The sequence below is a fragment of the Sinocyclocheilus rhinocerous genome, unplaced genomic scaffold (genome assembly GCF_001515625.1).
Source record: "Sinocyclocheilus rhinocerous isolate Xijiao unplaced genomic scaffold, SAMN03320098_v1.1 scaffold682, whole genome shotgun sequence".
Taxonomy (NCBI): domain Eukaryota; kingdom Metazoa; phylum Chordata; class Actinopteri; order Cypriniformes; family Cyprinidae; genus Sinocyclocheilus; species Sinocyclocheilus rhinocerous.
The window spans coordinates 2,148,618-2,168,185 of NW_015642528.1; the positions used below are offsets into that span (position 1 = coordinate 2,148,618).

The 19,568-nt window shown below is 36.1% G+C and overlaps 1 protein-coding gene across 1 annotated transcript in view; it reads left to right on the forward strand.

Moving 5' to 3' along the window:
• Positions 1-19,568, forward strand: part of LOC107756168 (pyruvate carboxylase, mitochondrial-like) — a 141,350-nt gene that overhangs the window by 76,549 nt on the left and 45,233 nt on the right. Inside the window, exon 10 of the mRNA XM_016573187.1 lies at positions 7,393-7,575. Coding sequence (XP_016428673.1) covers positions 7,393-7,575 — 183 coding nt within the window. The remainder of the gene's footprint in view (positions 1-7,392; positions 7,576-19,568) is intronic.

Genomic DNA, 19,568 nt, shown 5'->3' on the forward strand with positions numbered 1-19,568 from the left:
TTGGTGTTCTAAATAAACTACTTTTCAAATTTATGGTCAGTAACATTTTTAATGCTATTGAAAGTCTCCCTCGCTCACCAAAGCTGCATTTTTTGATCAAAAACAGTAATTTTGTAAAATATTAGTGCAATTTAGAATAACTAGTTTCTATTTTAATATATTTTAAAATGCAATTTATTTCTGTGATGGCAAAGCTGAATTTTCAGTAGCCATTGCTCCTTCAGTGTCATGTGATCCTTTAGAAATCATTCTAATATGCTCTAATTTGGTGCTTAAGAAACATTTCCTAATATCAATGTTTAAAACGGTTATACAGCTTAATATTTTTGTGGAATGTTTTTTTTTTTTTCAGGATTTGTTCATGAATTTAACATTCAGAAGAACAGCATTTATTTGAAACAAATCTGTTATAAAATTTATAAATGTTTTACTGTCTCTTGATCAATTTAATGCATCCTTACTGGGAAAAAAAAACGTACTGGTTCCAAACTTCCAAATAGTAGTGTACATTTTTAATAATTTATTGTAACTTTATCTTGTCTTGAAATTTTCATAATTGAAAATTTCATAATTGTTCATGCAGTTCATTAATTCCAAAAACATTCTTAGTTTTTGTGTCAGAAAAAAACAGCTCTGATTAAATTATAAATAGTATCTTAAGTAGTTATGCAGTATATTTATAAATATATTGGTCATTTAAGGGATAGTTCACCCCCCAAAAAATACAAAATTGAAATTACAAAATACAAATACAAAAAAAACAAACAAATTAAGATATTTTTGATGAAATCCGAGAGCTTTTTGGCCCTCCATAGACAGCAACGCAACTGGCATTTTATCAGTGTTGGGGAGTAGCTAGCTACAAGTAGCGGCGCTACTAGCGTAACTAAATTTTCCAGTAACTTTACAGTAGCGACGCTACTTTTAAAACAGTGTAGCTTTTCCTGTAGCTAACTACTTTTTCCAGCAAATAGCGATGTAACGCGACCAAATTCCGTTTTGCGTTCTGATGAGTCACGAGCCTGTAATGCATTAAAGCAGCGCACGCAGCGTCTTCTTCTGACTAGATCACAATCTAAATTTGATCATTACCGCCATCTGTTGTGATATCACGCATCGCGCGGCTTTACAGTCTTTCCACCAACAAGAGATCGTCTGATGATATTGCAAAGGATGTACAGGAGTGGATATTTCACATGAATCAACTGTAATTTACGCAAAACAAAGATTAAAATGCGGTCTATGTCGAAGACTTAAAGCACATACAGGAGGTGAATAATAGCCTTTTTAACGCAAAGCGCAGTGTTCACGTGCACAGCTGATGATTGACGTCTCCATTCACAGTCATTATGTGCATGTGCTGTGAGTTTAGCCTGCTTATTTTATGACTCCTCCATATCCAGTTTAAGTTGCATACATTTTGTTCTTGCATTGATGTTACGTTAGTAGCAATTTTGCATGTTGACAGTCAGTTTAAGATAATATTTTATTAACTATTTTATTATTGTGTGTATCCGATAGTTTACAAAATCAAATGATTGGGACACTTTTTTTCATTGAAATGGCTTGGAAAAGTGTCCCAATAAACCTGAATTCACCTTACTCTTTGAAATCATGATTGCATTACAGTATGTTGGTTTTAAACCCCAAATATTTTACTTATAACTTCATTATATTTTACTTATAACTTCATTATAATTTTCCATTAATAATTATTTTGTTATTTGTAATGTTAATTGTAAAAAAAAATATTTTTTAAGTAGTTTCAATGTACTTTTTCAGAAGGGTAGCTTGAATGTAGCTTAACTACTTTAATTTACAAGTAGCTTGTAGCTGGTCAAGCTACAGTTTCAGAGTAGCTTCCCTAACACTGCATTTTATCGACTATTTTAACGATGTCCTTTCTGGGCCTTGAATGTGTCAGTTGCATTGCTGTCTATGAAGGGTCAGAAAGCTCTCGGATTTCATCAAAAATATCTTAATTTGTGTTCCAAAGATGAACACAATTGCTGTTTTTGTAATGTTAAAATGCTATTTTACAAGTCAAAATACCGTAGAAATTAATATTTATTAACTAGATGGTATTACATGCACATATGATGCAGTGGGATGTTTTGTTCCCTGTCCATCTTTTGCCAGAAGGGAAATAAGTGCCGCTCTGAACTCCATATCCTGCATCTTCTTTTAGATGAGACAATCTTTCAAACTAAATCAGATCTTTTTTAAAAAAGGAACAATTTTGATTAGGTTGACATGCTCAAAGCATGATCTTCCATGCGTCAAATTTCATATTCCCTCCGAGATAAAACAATCAGGTGAACGTTTCTCACTCGTCTCTCCAGGGTTGCTGTGATGGTTTTCTGCCTGTTAGAGCATGCAGGGTTGCTAGGAGCTCAGAAACTGTGGGATCTCTTTCCCTCTATTACCATTTCTCTCTTGCCATCTCTGAAACTCTACCCTTCACCTGCTGAAACCTCTCTCTCTCTCTCTCTCTCCTGCGCTCAGTCTCCTTGTTTTTCTCTTTCATGCCTGAGAGTTTCAGGAAGTGACTAATAAAATTCCATGGGCATGTTCCAGCTACCCAAAAGTCCCCTGCAAAGACTTCACAGGGTATTTGACCACCTCAAGCAAGATTCCAGATTGTAGGAAGTGTATATGTTTATTCACTGCTAAAGATGTAGGGAGCAACTGGATGTCACCTCTCACTATAATTGGCTCAATATTATGTAATTATTAAAAGTTTCCTTGTATAATTATTTTTAGCAAGTTTTGTAAGCATGTTATTTAAAGCAGTATGAAAGTTTATTAAAGATTCATAAAATAAGACCTTGTGATATTTTAATAAATAGTATGCTGACATAAGTAAGCAAATTAATAAAAATAATAAAATATTATAGTTTTTATTATGATTTTTTTTTTTTTTTTGCTTTTGGAAAGGTGTTACAGTAAAGTTTTCATGTGCCTTTAATGTTGTAAATGTCAAATTGAACAAATGAGCATATTGCCGTTAACATGCATAAACATTAAAAATGAACCAAATTACATATTTTTTAAATATTAAAAATAGCAAAAATCATATAGCACTACAAATTTTGGTATGAAGAATCATATGAAATTATACCACCATTCAAAATGTTTGGGGTCGGTAAAATGTTTTACATTTGTTTTTGAAATAAAAACAAAAAAAAGTTATGGTGTGAAATAAAATAGTAGTTGTTTTCTGTTTTAATGTATTTTATTATATTAATATCATTTATTCCTGTGATGGCAAAGCTGAATTTTCAGCAGCCATTAATCCAAACTTCAGTGTCACATGATCCTTCAGAAATCATTTTAAGATGCTGATTTGATGCTGAAGAAACATTTATTATTATCAATAGTGAAAACAGTTGTGTTGCTTAATATTTTTGTGGATCAGTAATCCGTTCTGTGATCCATTTTGTGATTCTTTGATGAATAGAATGTTTAAAAGAACAGAATTTATTAGAAATATTGGTAACACTTTAGCGTAGGGACCAATTTTCACTGTTAACTAGTTGCTTATTAGCATGCCTATTAATAGCATATCAGCTGTTAATTAGTACTTATAAAGCACATATTCTGCATGACCATATTCTACATCCCTAATCCTAACCAATACCTAACTTAAAGGGTTACTTCACCCCAAAATGAAAATTTTGTCATTAATCACTTACCCCCATGTCGTTCCAAACCCATAAAAGCTTCGTTCATCTTCGGAACACAATTTAAGATATTTTGGATGAAAACCGGGAGGCTTGTGACTGTCCCATTGACTGCCAAGTAAATAACACTGTCAAGGCCCAGAAAAGTATGAAAGACATCGTCAAAATAGTCCATCTGCCATCAGTGGTTCAATCTGAATTTTATGAAGCTTCGAGAATACTTTTTGTACGCAAAGAAAACAGAAATAACAACTTTATTCAACAATTCGTCTCCTCCGTGTCACCGTAGCGCCATTTTGGAGAATATCCACTGAACGTAAACAACGTATGCTGTTCTGTGTCAGCCGCATCACACGGATACACTGTTTTTGTTCAAATCAAAGCGTAAATAAACGTAGAAATGGATGCATTGTATACATTTATATAAATGAAAGTTTGGCTATTTCTGTTTATTTAAAGTGCCCCTTATATGCCTTTTCGAATATTACCTTTCATGCAGTGTGTCATGTAGCTGTATGTGAACATAAACTATCTGCAAAGTTGTGAAGCCGACAGCCGCCTAAACGAGTCGTCAGGAATTCGTAATGGGCGTTTCGCTTCCGACACACGCTGTACGCTGTAGACTAATCCAGAGCCAATCTCTCTACGGCTCTGGACCAATCACAAAGGACTGAGCCATCTGACCAATCACAGCAGTGAGGGCTCACAGAAAGGAGGGGTTTAAAGAGACTGATTCTTGGAACTGCTTCGCACAAGTTGTTTACGAATCATTTAGAAATGAGGTAAAATTGAATCTATTTTTTGAGAGAACTAACATGTTTTTTGACCTTGCGGACTCATAAAACAATATTAGCAACCTTAAAAATGGCATAATAGGGGCACTTTAAACAATCCCTAAGTGTTTCCAGTTTAATAATGTTCCAAATAAACACCTTTTGTTCCAATTGTCTACACAAGCCCTGCTCAGTGTGAATGCTGCGGGCCCTGTGAATCAGAACACAGCTCTGTTTTCTGTCTTCTCTCAGCATGGCAGGTAGAGGTTTGTAATTGTATTTAAAGCTCTCATTTGACTCAAGCCCCTGCTGGTAAAGAAGACAAGCATCAGTTTCAGCATCCATTTCAGCCCTGCTCCCAATTACAACCGGCACGAAAAAAGCAGAATGATAGATGAGGAGAACAAGAGAAAGAATAAGACTGACCCATGCAGAGCTTTGGCTTGCTTGCCTTCCTTCCTTTTCAGATCTCTTTGTGTGAGACACGTCCTCCAGAAGTCTTGCTGTGACCCAGATCAGTGGCGCTTCAACAGAAATCCTGTCCTAAAGCATCTATCTGACGATGAAAAGCCAAGTACACAGCTTTGGATCGCTGTTATGGCTGCCCCGGTCTCATTTTTCTAAGCAAAGCTGAGCCGGATAGATCAGCGTGGAGCTTGTCGGATAATGATATGATGGTATTTTCTCATGTTTCTGCTAAAATTTTTTTAACTGTAATTAAAATGAACGCTAGTTTCTGAAAAGTCAGTATGAATCCCAGTTTGTGGTATGTCACAATATCCAATGAGAAAAGTGGGATTTTCCCCCATTTAATTTCTTTAGCTGCAAAACTTTTTTTTTCTTTTGAATTACTGAGTGCATTTTTAAGAAGGCAAGCAGCATCCATTTTTGTGTCAAGTTGACTTTTCAATAATAAAAACAGTTATTTGCCTTCATTCACTTATTGCAGGCATTCAGGCTGCAAATGACAGAGAAATGCTGTCGTATCTCTGTGACGGTCGTCTCACTGGGTGGCAGAAGCCATTAACAGCGTCAAATCAAATTTCCACTCAATTTGAGTGATATCAAATTACGCTTTTGAATTGGCATGGCGATGCTTGTATTAATCTCCGGTGGATTTACTGTTCATTAGCATGTCTTATGTCATAAGTGGCGGCACAATCGATGTTGAGCAATCGTGCCATTTCCCGAAGAGCAACCGTAATGAAGCCAAGACCTCGGCTTCTTCTTCTGTTTCTGTTTTTTTCGCACTTCTCATTAAATTCCTCTGTAACACCCCACCCTTACAATACCTCTGCTGGTGCCTGTGTCTCTGCTGTGCACATACATTTTTCTGTGCTGATGATTGTAATGTGGATGCCAGAGGCTGAGACGGAGCACAATTGCACCAGTAAATGACTGCTGCCAGTTGGCTGCAGTGTGAGTGTTTTTGTGTGCATGTTTGTGTGTGTCAGTGTTTTTTTCCTCAATTTGTTCTTATTGCCTGCACACTCCCCTGAGGTACTTGTGTCGACGGTTGCTCTATTTTTGCAGGATGAATGTTTGTACAGTTCAAGGGGCAGCTCTCTGCGAAATGTTAGATTTTAAAATTGTTGCTTTTTTTTATTTTTAACCTCACGTTTAGGTAAGCGGCTGAGGGCCGCCTCCTGTGCCTCACCCTGAAGAGCTGTTTTGTTAAATCGCTCAGTTGCACCTTTAAACACGCCATTCAAACCCTTCAATGCGCACGGCATATTTTGAGATCATGTGCGAAGCGTTTCAACAGCCAATTTTACCTGTTCACCTTTGAGTAACTACGCCCATCAGTGCCACTCATGCAAAATCCCCTGTCCCTTCTGTGTTTATTTATGGAAATGAGATGTTTTCTGAGAACAGTTTAGAACTCTTGAGCGCCACTGAACACATTTCACCGTATTTAAATGCATTTCTCGGAATTTGCCTCAAAAATACTTCTTAGAATGTTCACTAACATGAACCAAACAACTGTTAGTTTGAGGCGATATATTAGCAACAGTCAAATGAAAATAAAATAGTATCCAATTTTATTTTCAGCTGAATTGCATGTCTTATATAAAGATATTTTAGAGAAAATTAGAAATTGGTTAAAAAAAGATTATGTAAATTAGAAGACCAGCTGGCTTTTATGTCAAGTCAAGTCAAGTCAAGTTTATTTGTACAGCGCTTTTCACGATACAAATCATTGCAAAGCAACTTTTTTTTTAAGATCAGATCTTAAAAAAAAAAGATAAGATCATTTTTTATGTAATGATCATGACTCATTAAGTGCATAACATTACATTCAATGCAAAAAATATTATAATTATTAAGTAGTAATATATTGTAATTAATTAATACATGTAATGTTTTTTTTAATTTATTTCATATGCACAGGGGAAAATTAAGTAGATTGAGTCTAAAAAAATAGCTGCAACTGGATAATGTTAGAAACAAGAGCAGAAAATCTTGAGCTGGCTTTTCTGTAACAATTTATTCAAATACATAAATTCATAGCCAAAATTGTTATTATTATTATTATGTAATCATATTTTATATATTATTTTTTATATAATGTTAAAACAATCATTATTTTAGAGGTGCAGGGAAAAATTAAGTAGCTGGATTGGCTGTGAAAAAACACTGAAAACAACAAATTCTTCCAGGGTTGACAACTGTATTGATTATAATGGGTGTGACTAATTTAGTAAATCATGATGTGTCGGTTGCATCTGGTGTAAGTTACCTATAGACTGTTTTTAGTTATCCTAAATTACTTTTCCTCAAGTGTGAAAATAATGTGTAAATATACCACTGTGTACCATTTAAAATGTTGTCTTTAGTATTACATCCTGACTCTTTCAAGTGCAGTCCCTCCAGCACGTACATGAAGATTAATCTGAATCTGTATTCTGACCATCCTTTTCTTTTCTCTTGGGCAGGTCTTTCGCAGTGGAGAGGGCATGGGTATCAGGCTGGACAGCGCATCTGCTTTCCAGGGTGCTGTCATCTCCCCTCATTACGATTCACTCCTGGTGAAAGTCATCGCCAGTGGAAAGGATCTGCCAGCGGCCTCTGCCAAAATGAGCCGAGCTTTAGCGGAGTTCCGCGTCCGGGGGGTCAAGGTAAGCCTTTTCTCAACAACAGTGCTTGCATAAACGATCAGGGGCAGCATGAGCGCGATCAGTGGAGACCTTTGGAAATCACTTCAGTTGCACCTTTAAAGGTGCTGTGGTTTCAAAAATAAACTGAAATTGTGTGTGGCATTATTATAGTGTGCTGGTCAAATACGTAGATTTTTTTTTTAGAGCAAATGTAATGCATTGTGTCAATTCCTTTAGATAAAATGCAGCTTTGCTCATGAATATTAATCATGTGGCAGCATCTAATTAATATTCAGTGTGCTCAGTAGTCCTCGCCTTAATATAATGCCAGCTACGCTCCTGGTCAGAGCGCACTATGCCAAAAATGATAACTTCCTTTGAAAAAGCAAGCATGACAGGAGCACGGGAAGCCTGACGTGACAAACTGAGACAGAGTAAGCGATCAGACGGGAAGTGGTTTATTTCCGTGATGGAACCTATGGATTCCCTTTCCCCCTGTAAATGTGTTGTTCTTTTGAAACACATCTGAGCAGCAGACACTTCACGGTCTTGTCACCCGTCATGCTGGTTGCCATCTGAGGCTCTGATCAGATCTTGAGTGAGCTAGAGCTAAAACATTGCCATTTTGAAGATCTTGAGTTTTCTTTCCCTTTTTTAAAATCTCCCACACATAAGCCTGAACACACTGGATGAGTCAGGTTCGAACGTAAATGGTAACATGCACGTATAATATGTATTTATCAGCATAATGTGATCAGAGTTGAAGTAATGGCACTAATGGCACTCTCGGATAAAGGGTACAGACCTCACCATTTTCTGATGTGCCGCTTTTGGAGGAAGGGAGGGGTGCAGATGAGAGAAGTTGTCATGGAGTGTTTGCACTTAATCAGCCTGAATAACATAAATGTGTTTACATAAACCATTAGGGAAGGAGCTTTTCCTGTAAGCATCTTCAGAAATTAGTTTTTGAGACTATTAAGAGAATCTGTCTTTGTTTTGCTTGCTTTAATCGGAGAGTATTCAGAACGCTGCATTTTATTTTGGATGAAACAAGGATGTAGACTGTAAAAACTGAGCTGTCTATAAAGGGAAGGATTTAAAGAAATGGTTCACCCAAAATTAAAATTGTCAACTTTTACCATGCATGGCATTAAGGTACCTCTGTATTTTTTCTGAGGTGTATATAATAAGTTGTGGAAATTCGTTCTGTAATTTAGTGCTGCAGGGCTATTGCGTAACACCAAGATCATTGGCTTTCTCATTAACATCAATGTCAAATTGTTTGAAGATGTCCAATCAAATTAAAGTAGGTGGGCTAAGCATGATTTCCAGACCGACGCTTCAGTTGACGGTTATAATGTGCGAAATATGACTTAATATTTGACAGCTGTTTTACAATAGAAATGGTAAATGACTGGCAGAATTAATCAGGGATTCAAAATAATAAACTTTATCTAATTTCCCTATTTTAAATTGAAAATATATAATTTATGTGATTCATGTAATTCGTAATTGTCAATGTGATGAGACAAGAAACACTAACAGAGCCGTTTACAGCATATTAGGCATAAGATTAATAATGAATGTGCACATATTGTGAGTGAATTTAATCAACTTTATTTACATTGCTTTCCTGGTAGCCTTTAGCAAATTCATTTCTAATATTCTAATAAAATAATTCATAAAACATACATATAAATATCAGTGGACCAAATGTTTGCTTTCTTCACTGACAGACAAAAATGAAAAGAATCTATTAATCAAAGTTCAGCTATGGGAGACTGAGTGAAATAAAAAGGTGAAGAGAAAGAGCAGATACTTCTGGGTTTGGAACAACATTGAGGGTGAGTCAGCGATGACAGAATTTAGATTTTTGGGTCAACTAATCCTTTAAGGTATCAAAGGCACGTGACATGAAGAATGTTCCAAAATGCAGACTGAATTAATTATGCTGCATCATAAAACATCCAAAGTCTCAATGCAGAATTGCGTGGGTTTTTTTGCAGGAAGGAAATCCCAGAATACATTGTGACACACTCCGAAATAAAATGGAAAAAAAAAAAAAGTTTTAATTTGACATGAAAATGAATAAATATTTGTGTATCTTCATGATTATTAGAGCATTATGTTGTTAGCTTAGCAGCAAGTTTGATAAACCTGTTGCTTGGCTAGTCAAGTTTCCCCTTCAGAGCCCTTTTTGTCTAGCATGCAGAGTTACATGTTGGACAAAGCCGAACTACAATCACATTATTTAGGGCCTGTTCAGGTCAAGGGCGATAACTTTAATGATAACTATAAAGTGTTAATAATCATTCTAATTCTTTGAAAATAGGAAAGTCAACACGCTATTGAATGATAAAAACATTAGCCCCTTTTACACACAGTCTTTACTGGTAAATGAACGGTAAATTACCATTAAGAGATTATACGTGAACAGGATCTTTTCAAAAATATTGGGTGATCCTTCTTGCAATTTACCAGTATGAGAAGTTGTAACATTACCAGTAAATTTCCAGTAATCTGCTATGTGTGAACGCAGAATGAGATTACCAGTATGAGCACGTACCACGTCAGAATGCGCTGACAAATAAGTCTGCTTTGGGCCAATCATAAAATTCTTATGGAGATGGCATGATTACTCTGAGCTATTTACAGTGAGCTCTGCTGCTTTTTAGTAGTTTTTCTATGTAAATATGCCCTAGATGGACACCGTTGCACTATGTCTCGCAGCTTTTTCAACGTGTCGCGCTCAAGACCCTGCCTTCTTTTCTATTCATCAGTGCTGCTGCTCTACAACTGAATACTATTATGCGCATCTCGTGGTTATAAGAGCAAAAACGCGTTCTGTTTGATCATCCCCTGATGCCACTATGTCACTCAGACTTAAAAAATGTAGTCAAATTGGACAGATGTTGAAATTAAAGTGCTTCGACTCATGTGGACGAATGAAGACAACGGCGCAGCTGAAAGATCATTTCAGATCGGAAAGATAATTTCCGATAACTGACATTACAGAATTTACCGGTATTTGGTGTTGATGTGTGAATGGTCTCTTTACCGGTAAAAAGCCAGAATCCCGTTGCCTGTGTGAACAGTATTTTTGTGTATTTACCGGTCAAGCCATTCTGGCAATTTTACGATAATTAACCGGGATTGCTGTGTGAAAGAGACTATTGACAGATTCCATCTGACTTTAAAGAGCTTGGACATTTAAAGAAGATAACAAAAATAAACAGAAAATTATTGTGTGTTGGTGTGGGCACTAATATAGTTATTGTTATCGTTATCTTTATGATTATCATTCTTGGTGTGATCGAGCCTTTAGTCCGACTTCACAAAAAACAAACTAAAGCATTTGCACTCTCAAAATAATGTGCAAAAATGGTACCTTTAGGGGTACAACAGCTCTTTAAAGATTCATAGTAGTAGCATAAAGGTACATATTACTGTTCTAAGGTACTAAAACACACCGTATGTGGGTATATAAAATACAAAGTTGCCCCAGTAACCAGCTGTTGTACCCCTAAAGGTAAAATTTATGCACTTTTTATGTACCTGACAATGCCATTTCTAAGGACTTTTGTTTGTTTTAGTTTGACTGAAATTAAACTTTTAAAGTGCATGTAAACAGACTTAATTATGAGGTTTGCTTTCAGTTCGAATGCTGTTTATGTAGGCAGCTCAATAGGTTTTGTGTGTGTGGTGTGAGGAGAGACAGATGTATCCTGGTGCAGCTAAGCTTTGAAGAGTCGGCCATCAGGGAAGCTTTTAAAGCTCCGCATCATTTTTTCGACCACTTCACTGTTCCTCCTAGCACATTCTCTCTCAGCGAAATCTCCCTCCCATCTTGCCCTGTGCACAAATCTTAAAAATTGCTCCAACATGACTTTAAATACCTTTCAAGATGATTTTTTTTTCCTCGCCGGGAAAGATCTGCTGTCCATTCGCTCGTGTTTCTCTCATCTAAATTCCCCCTCATCCAGAGTAAAGTTTGTGACAGAACATCTCCGAAAATTGCCTTGCACCGACTCTGTCATTCCACCCCAATATTTCTCTTTCCGCCTCTCCGCACCTTGCGCTCTCTACAATCAGGAAAGTACTTGATTACCCTGTGGGCCGCATTCCCAAGCGTGACTAGAGAACCTGGCCTCGGAAGAATTCAGAGAATCACTTCAAGCTGCTAGGCGTCATGGCCGGAGCTTGAGCTGTGCCGCAGCCTGCCTGTTTTTAATGAAGACTGATGAAGTGCGCTACAGGATATGCGCGAAGTTCAAACCTCTCCTGCTGCCTTAATTTACAGGCTCCGTCTTCCTTCCACGTTTGATTAATCTTGCTCTCTCGTCTTCGCCGCATTAACACACCATAGTTTTTTTTGCACGATTGCTTAACTATTTTTCTATCTCTCTCTTTTTATCGCTTTCTCCATTGCTCACTTGTTCCCGACCCTGTGCTCGGCAGGAGGGAGGCCGCTCTTCTCCTTTGGGGCTTCGGAACTCCCTTGTTTTTATTAGGCATCTTCAAATAGCCAATTTATCTAGTACCGCCACCACAAAATTTAATTAACTCTTCAAATAATGGACTGTGGTTATGCCATCCATTTGCAGAGGTAGAATGGAGAAACCAGTATCTATCTGGCTCATTGGGTGTGTTGTTTGCCAGAGATCTGGATCAGGACTTGTGGACATCAGAAGTAGTAATGGAAGACAACTACTAATTACTAATTTGTCATTTAAGGTATTCTTTTTATCCACGGCGAGTTACTAGTGCACTGGCAGGGTAAAGGTGTGAATTATGGGGTGTTTTTAGATGTCTGACCCTCACAATTAAGGCCCAAAGGAATACAAGATGTTCAATGAATCTTAGGAGTGTGTATTTAAGTATGTTTCAACAACATACAGCAGTTTCAAACAATGATTCTGAAGTTAGATTACACGTTAGTTAGAATTAGACAAGACGTGTTCGCCTGAGGAGGTTACCATAGCAACAGTAGTCTGCTTGAGCAGTTTTTGTTAGGATCAGTTTCAGATGATACATGAAAAAACAAGTACTCTCATTATTTATCACTTTGTTATAGAGTTGCACATCAGAAATATATCACCAAAACCAGTTGTGAGGGACAAACCTTAACCAACCGCGCCTAGAAACTTTTAGATAGGCGTGTTTTGAATTTGAATCCAAAACCTTTTATTTACCCAGTTATGTAGAGCTGGAATTTTGCAATGTCACTGTGGGTGTGGTTGCGCAGGGCTGTAAACACTAGACAATAATTAGACACAGCCAAATTGTTCCCCTAATATTTGATATTCTTGAGGCTGTTCTGCAGCACCTCATTATGTACTGATCTGTTTGTTGTTGACAAAATGTTTAAATGTTATGTTTTTGGACTGGTTAGCCTCAACTACGGTGGCCGAGAGAGCTCAATGTGCTGCAAATGAAAAAAAAAGACACATGCAAATAGAAAAACACCAGCAAATTAAGAAAACATCTTCATCTGTTTGACAACACATGTCCTGCAAATACTCACAATGTGACCAAATACAGAAATGCGCTGCCAATATTCGCAACACAACCAAATACAGAAACGTGCTGCAAATACTCACAACACAACCAAGTAGAAGAAACGTGCTGCAAATACGCTCAACACAATCAAATACAGAAGCGTGCTGCAAATACTCACAACACAATCAAATAGATAAACGCACTGCAAATACGCTCATCAATGCTTATCAATGTCTACTCTGAAAGGTGAAATTTTTATTTTAACATCATGATCATATGATTCCTTAGCTTTTTTGGATATTACCGTATTGACCCGAATATAAGACGATGTTTTTTTCTTGGAAATACATCTGAAAAAACGCGGTCGTTTTATATTCAGGGTCTAGACTTTGACATGTCAATAATACACCCACAACAATAGGTGGCGCCAAATACGCATAAAACGAGTGTGCCATGAGATACGTAATGTAATGCGTGTTGTAAAGATCGCTTGTAAAAACAAAAGAAACATGACTTACAGCTGCATGAGTCGTGACTGTCACGTTAGCCTGATGGGACCAAACTCCCTTTGCGATTTTAAAACGTAAGACAGTACCCAGATCTGAAGACTACAGTATACTGAAATAATTCAGTAAACATTAATTTAACAACATTAGATGTCAGATAAAACCCTAATGTACACAACTGATAAGAAAAAACTAAGAAGAAACTGTTATTTAAATGAAAAAACATAAAATATGAAGTGTCATGCAGTGAATTCTGGGAGTGTCAATTTACGGTTTTTCACTGTAAATTATACAGTGACTTTTTATTTTTCACTTCCCCAAAAAAATAAATGTAATTAAATGTAATTACAGTTATTCATCGTATATAGTGTGGAAAGTTACTGATAACCAATTAACAGGTTTTTACTGTAGCATTTTTACAGTCTTTTACTGTTAAAATCACAATAATTTTTTACAGTGTAACTTACTAATTAACAAAATTTACTAACTTACTAATTAACTAAATTAACCATGGTTTTACTATAAAAAAAACTTGGTCACTATAGTTTTTGCTACATTAACCATAGTTTAACCATATTTGTTCTACTGTGGTTATACAAAGGGTAATCAATATGCCAAAAAACATGGTTACGACACTTAATTTGCTGGTGCTTTTTCTATTTGCATTTGTTTTCTTAAGTTGCAGCACGATGAGCTATCTCAGCCACCGTACTCCGCAGTCTAACAGTAAATGTCAAAATGACTGAGATGGCCAATAAAATCAAAGAGGTGGGCTTTACTCTTCATAAAGGCTGAAAATCCAGTGCACCTCTTCAGTTTTGACAGAGAAAGAATGCAAGTTGTAAAGAAGAAGCAAAACATTTAACAAATACAAAAATAATGAGATGCAAACTACTCAAATTTGGTCAAATTTTCTTTTGAATTAAAAAATGTAGACTTTAGAAAATATTTACATGAAACAGAAAAATATAAAAAAAATAATTATGTGAATCTTGTATTTCATAATTGAATGTGATTGTGACTTTTTTTTAAGCTTTTTTGAGCTTTTTAAAGCATATTGGGCATATGATTAAGAGTGAATGTGTGCATGTTTTAAAAATCCATTCAAATCCTTAAAAAAAAAAAACTACCATACTATACACTATACAGTATTGTTTAGCATGTGAATTGTAGTGGACAACTGCAAATCAGATGTACAAAACCAATATTTTCCCTTGAGCTTTTTCTCCAGTGGCGAGAACAAGGTTAAAGAATTTAGTAGAGCATGCAAGGTTATAAGGAAATTCGTTTTTTTATTATTAATTTCATTTCATTCCTGTTCTTTCACTTTCATAACTTTTTGAACCTCAGACTCCCTCATCTCTATGTGTGCTTTTAGTATTATTCAGTTTCAGGAATATGATTCTTTATCTTTTTTTACTCCTGAAATATTCAAATATATTTTGGTCAGAATGTCTTAATAGCTTGTTTTTCTGTAAATATGATGTAATTTGATCATGTATGCCTGTGCCCATACACTTAGTGGTCTGCCACAGTCTCTGGCTATTAAAAAACCCTCACATTCAAGCTCTGTAACACCATGGGTAGCTCTTGCATGTTGTGAATTGCTTTGTTGGCCATTGTAGAAAACTTCAAATGCTAAGAACAGAATTCCAGACAGATGTTTAAAGAAACAGGCTGTTTCTTTTAGAAACAATCTCAATTAGAAACCGCAGGGCATAGCAAGAGGCGAAACGATTGGAGCCTAGGCTACGTTCCTGGTTCTAACAGTTCTCTGTGATTAAATAAAACCCTGAATGTTTCATTATGTTTTCTAGCAATGTCCTGCTGGCTTTGAAAGGCCCCTGCTGAGCAAGCCAAGTTTTATATAGATCTAAAAGAAGTCATCATGTTCGCTTAACATTTAGTTCTTTTAGTGTCATCCTCCCATGCCTTGCCGTTTGCTTTTTGTCTTTTTCTTTCTTTTTTTATTTGCAGTGCCTCTTTCGTTCTTGTGTTTGCAGTGCTTCCTCTCTGTGAGGGCGGCTTTTATATGATATCAGGATATGTTCATCACTGTCAGGAAGTTGAGCCGTGTCAAGAGCCTGGAGGCCGTATCGAATGAGGGTAGAAGCTGCGGAGAGTGAAAGACATTGTAAGAATAGGGGAGAGTGTGTCTGCATGAAGGCATCAGAAGAAGACTGATGGAAGCTGACAAACATTAAGAACCCTAGAGAGAAGGAGGGTGTATGCAGTAAGAAAAAAAAACAGGAGAAGCTCTCTTGCTCTAAGTAAATATGTGAAATTGAATGAGGATGCAAACTCAAATACCACCATCCTTTTCTCCCTGGAGAGTCACGGTCATGAGTCTGAAGTGTGTTTGTCCTTTCACAGTCATCATGGCCTTTTCCCTTTCTATCACAGTAGAGATGGACTTCTTTAGTATGAGGCACTTTCCATGAAAATGGTACAAAATAAGGACCGAAACTCTTAAAAACATGTTTTTTCTTTGTCAACAAATTGTTAACATCGAGTTCAAACTAATGTCAGATGATCTGTTTTATTTTCTGTTCAATTCCTTTGACGTTTGCCATTTTGGCAACCCTGTAACCAAAATTTGGAATGTTTTTAAATGCACTTTGAAACCTTAATTGTGTAATTTCTTAGAAATATGCATGAAATAAACATGAAAAAATTGCTAGAATGAGTAACAGGGCAGCACATTTAGTGTAAATTAAGCTGTTGCTAAAAAGCGATTGGCTAGTTTGGGACCAAATGTTAGTTCGTAGTAGTGTTGGGCGATATGCTCAGTTGTCATGTCCTATCGTCAGCCTGTGAGATTGCCGATACACAATATTATTGTGCAAATTTATTTAATTATTTATTTACTAGTTTCATTGCCGGAAAGTGAACCAACTCCAGTGTAAGGCTAAAAGGCCAATGTTTTTAATATGACTGAATTTGTATTTAACATAACAATTTAATAAAAGCATTGTAAGTTACTAATTGTAATGCTTACATTTTCTCAAAAAGCAGCTACAGAAAATGAGCAAAGAACATTTACCTTACCAAAGAACATCATAACTGACTTCAATCTAGTGCAAGTATGCACTTTAAACACACTTTCGTTATAATCGTGAAGCTATATGTTGAAACTGTATGTTGAATAAATCTCTTATTCTTACATTGCACATACGTCTGCCCATTGTTGTTTATGATGAGAATTTGCGAGTCAGAATTCAGTCACAAAACTCTGCTGTTTCAATGATGACTCATCTGAACGCATGTAATTGACCATTGCATTCATAAAATCAACAGAATCATGTGTGATTGGTTAGAACACACAACACTGTAAAAACACGGAAAAAGAGATATGATGAAACAAATAAGCCCTAATATAATATTAGATAGTATTAATAATAATAATTGTCTCGTTATCATCAGAGGTATCAGGCACAGGCGATATGTCTGACTATCGTCAATACACAATACTATCGTCTATCGGCATAGCCCTAGTTCGTAGTTGTTAATGAACTTAATACCATAAATTGCCATAAGTTAAAGAAAAATAATAGTTAAATAATTTTATTTTTACATTTGGGTAGCAGGCTTGAGCTGTTCATCTCGATGAATACAGTCAGTGCCACAGTTTGTGAAAAAATTTAGAAAATTGTAGATTTACTACTTTACCACTTTTACCGTCATCCTATAGAAAGGGTCCAAATTTTGGGGTTTTGCAATGTTAAAAATGTAAGTGTTTTCTAATGGTGAGAAATCAAGCAGTAACACGGTTGTGTCAGATACAATGTTTTTGTTCTTTTAAATGAGTTAATGAGTTAAAGGATAAATGAGTTAAAGGATTAGTTGACTTTCAGAATAAAAATTTCCTGATAATTTACTCACCCCCATGTGATCCAAGATGTTCATGTCTTTCCTTCTTCATTTGAAAAGAAACTAAGGTTTTTGAGGAAAACATTCCAGGATTCTTCTCCATATAGTGGACTTCAATGGGGATCAGCGGGTTGAAGGTCCAAATTACAGTTTCAATGCAGCTTCAAAGGGCTCTACACGATATATAAATTTGTATTTTTTGAGAAAATGACCTATTGTTTCGATAGATAAGACTCTTATTCCTTGGCTGGGATCATGTAAAGCCCTTTGAAGCTGCATTGAAACTGCAATTTGGACCTTCAACCCATTGATCCCCATTGAAGTCCACTGTATGGAGAAAACTTTCCTCAAAAAAAAAATAATTTCTTTGCAACTGAAGAAAGAAAGACATGAACATCTTGAATGACATGGGGGTGAGTAAATTATCAGGAATATTTTATTCTGGAAGTGAACTAATCCTTTAACGAAAAAGCTATTTTTTTTAACAACAAATAATAAAAAATCAGTTTAATCAGTTTCAAATGAAATATATTTCTATTTTAATATATTTTAAAATGTAATTTATTCCTGTGATTGCACAGCTGAATTTTCAGTAGTCATTACTCCAGTCTTTACTGTCACATGATCCATCAAACAAACAAAAGATCTTACTAAACCCAAACCTTTGAGCAGTAGTGTATCTGGTATATCTAACATTAAACATAGGATTTGTGCCTCTATTGCTTAAAAAAACTAATTAACATTTACCTTAATTTGTACCCTATTTATGACGGTATTGTCATTAACTTCTGGTAAAAAAAAAAAAAGCTGAAGTATGAACGCTCCACTGGATGTTCACATCCATGATAGCTCCTTATACTCCATTGGTTACAGAGCCAATGAGCCTTCTACTGGCCATAAAAGAGAGTAATTGATCTTTACCTACAGCATCACGTGACTCTCATCTGTGCAGCACGGCGCCATAGAATCGATATCAAGCCTTACTTAGATGAAGACAATAGTTTTGAGATCACTTTGTGCAGCATTTATGGTCACCAGTGGATTTGTGAAGCCCATCTCAATGTGTCTGTGTCAGTTTTAGCTTCTAGTTGATTATGAGGCAGTGCAGTTGTCTTAAGAGATCACAGGCCATGTAGTGTAAGTGTTGTCTCTGTCGGCTTCTCTCATCATTACTGCTGAACAAGCCCTTCTAACGGCCTAGATGTGTTCTTGTCAGAACCAGCCAGGTGCCTCCAGCTAGATGCTGCAGTTCTCCCATGAGGTTGCTGTTTCTGGTATCAGGGTGTCGTCACTCATAATCCTCAAGAAACTGCTTTTGGAAAATGGGAACTTGGAAGTTCTGACACTTTTCCTCAAAATTGATTGTTATTATTGGTTTATCATTGAGAAATAGAAACAATGGTGGACAAGTACACTGTGAATTTTTTTTCATCAGTATTTTTGTGCCTTTTTCTTATTGTAAAAAGATATAAAAGTTCTTTAAACAACGGCAATTTAATTTTTAATTTTGTGAGATTTATGAAGTTGTCCAACTGGGAAAAAAATGAATGTAATTCAATATATATTCTCTGAAAATAATATACACTACCGTTCAAAAGTTTGTTTTTCAAGAAAATAATACTTGTATTGAGCAAGGATGCATTAAATTGATCAAAAGTGACAGTAAATCATTTATTGTAAAATTTCTATTTCAAATAAATGCTGTTCTTTGAAATCAAAGAATAACAAAAAAGTATTGCATTTCCACAAATGTATTAAGCAGCACAACTTTTTTCAACATTGATAATAAGAAATGTTTCTAAAAAACCAAATCAATGTATTAGAATGATTTCTGATGGATTATGGAATAATATTAAGCAATAAAATTACATTTTAAAGGGGTCATATGATGCAATTTAAATTTTTCCTTTCTCTTTGGAGTGTTACAAGCTCTTGGTGCATAAAGAAGATCTGTAAAGTTGCAAAGACTAAAGTCTCAAATCCAAAGAGATATTCCTCATGCCTAGAGCTGATCCGTGCTGGTTGCTGAGGAATTTCATCAACTTCGCGCTGTGGATCACCGGATCTGCTTTCACCGTGGACGAAGCGGAGTCCAGCCCGGGGTCGTCACATGTGGTTGCCGCAAGCCCGCCGGCCGCT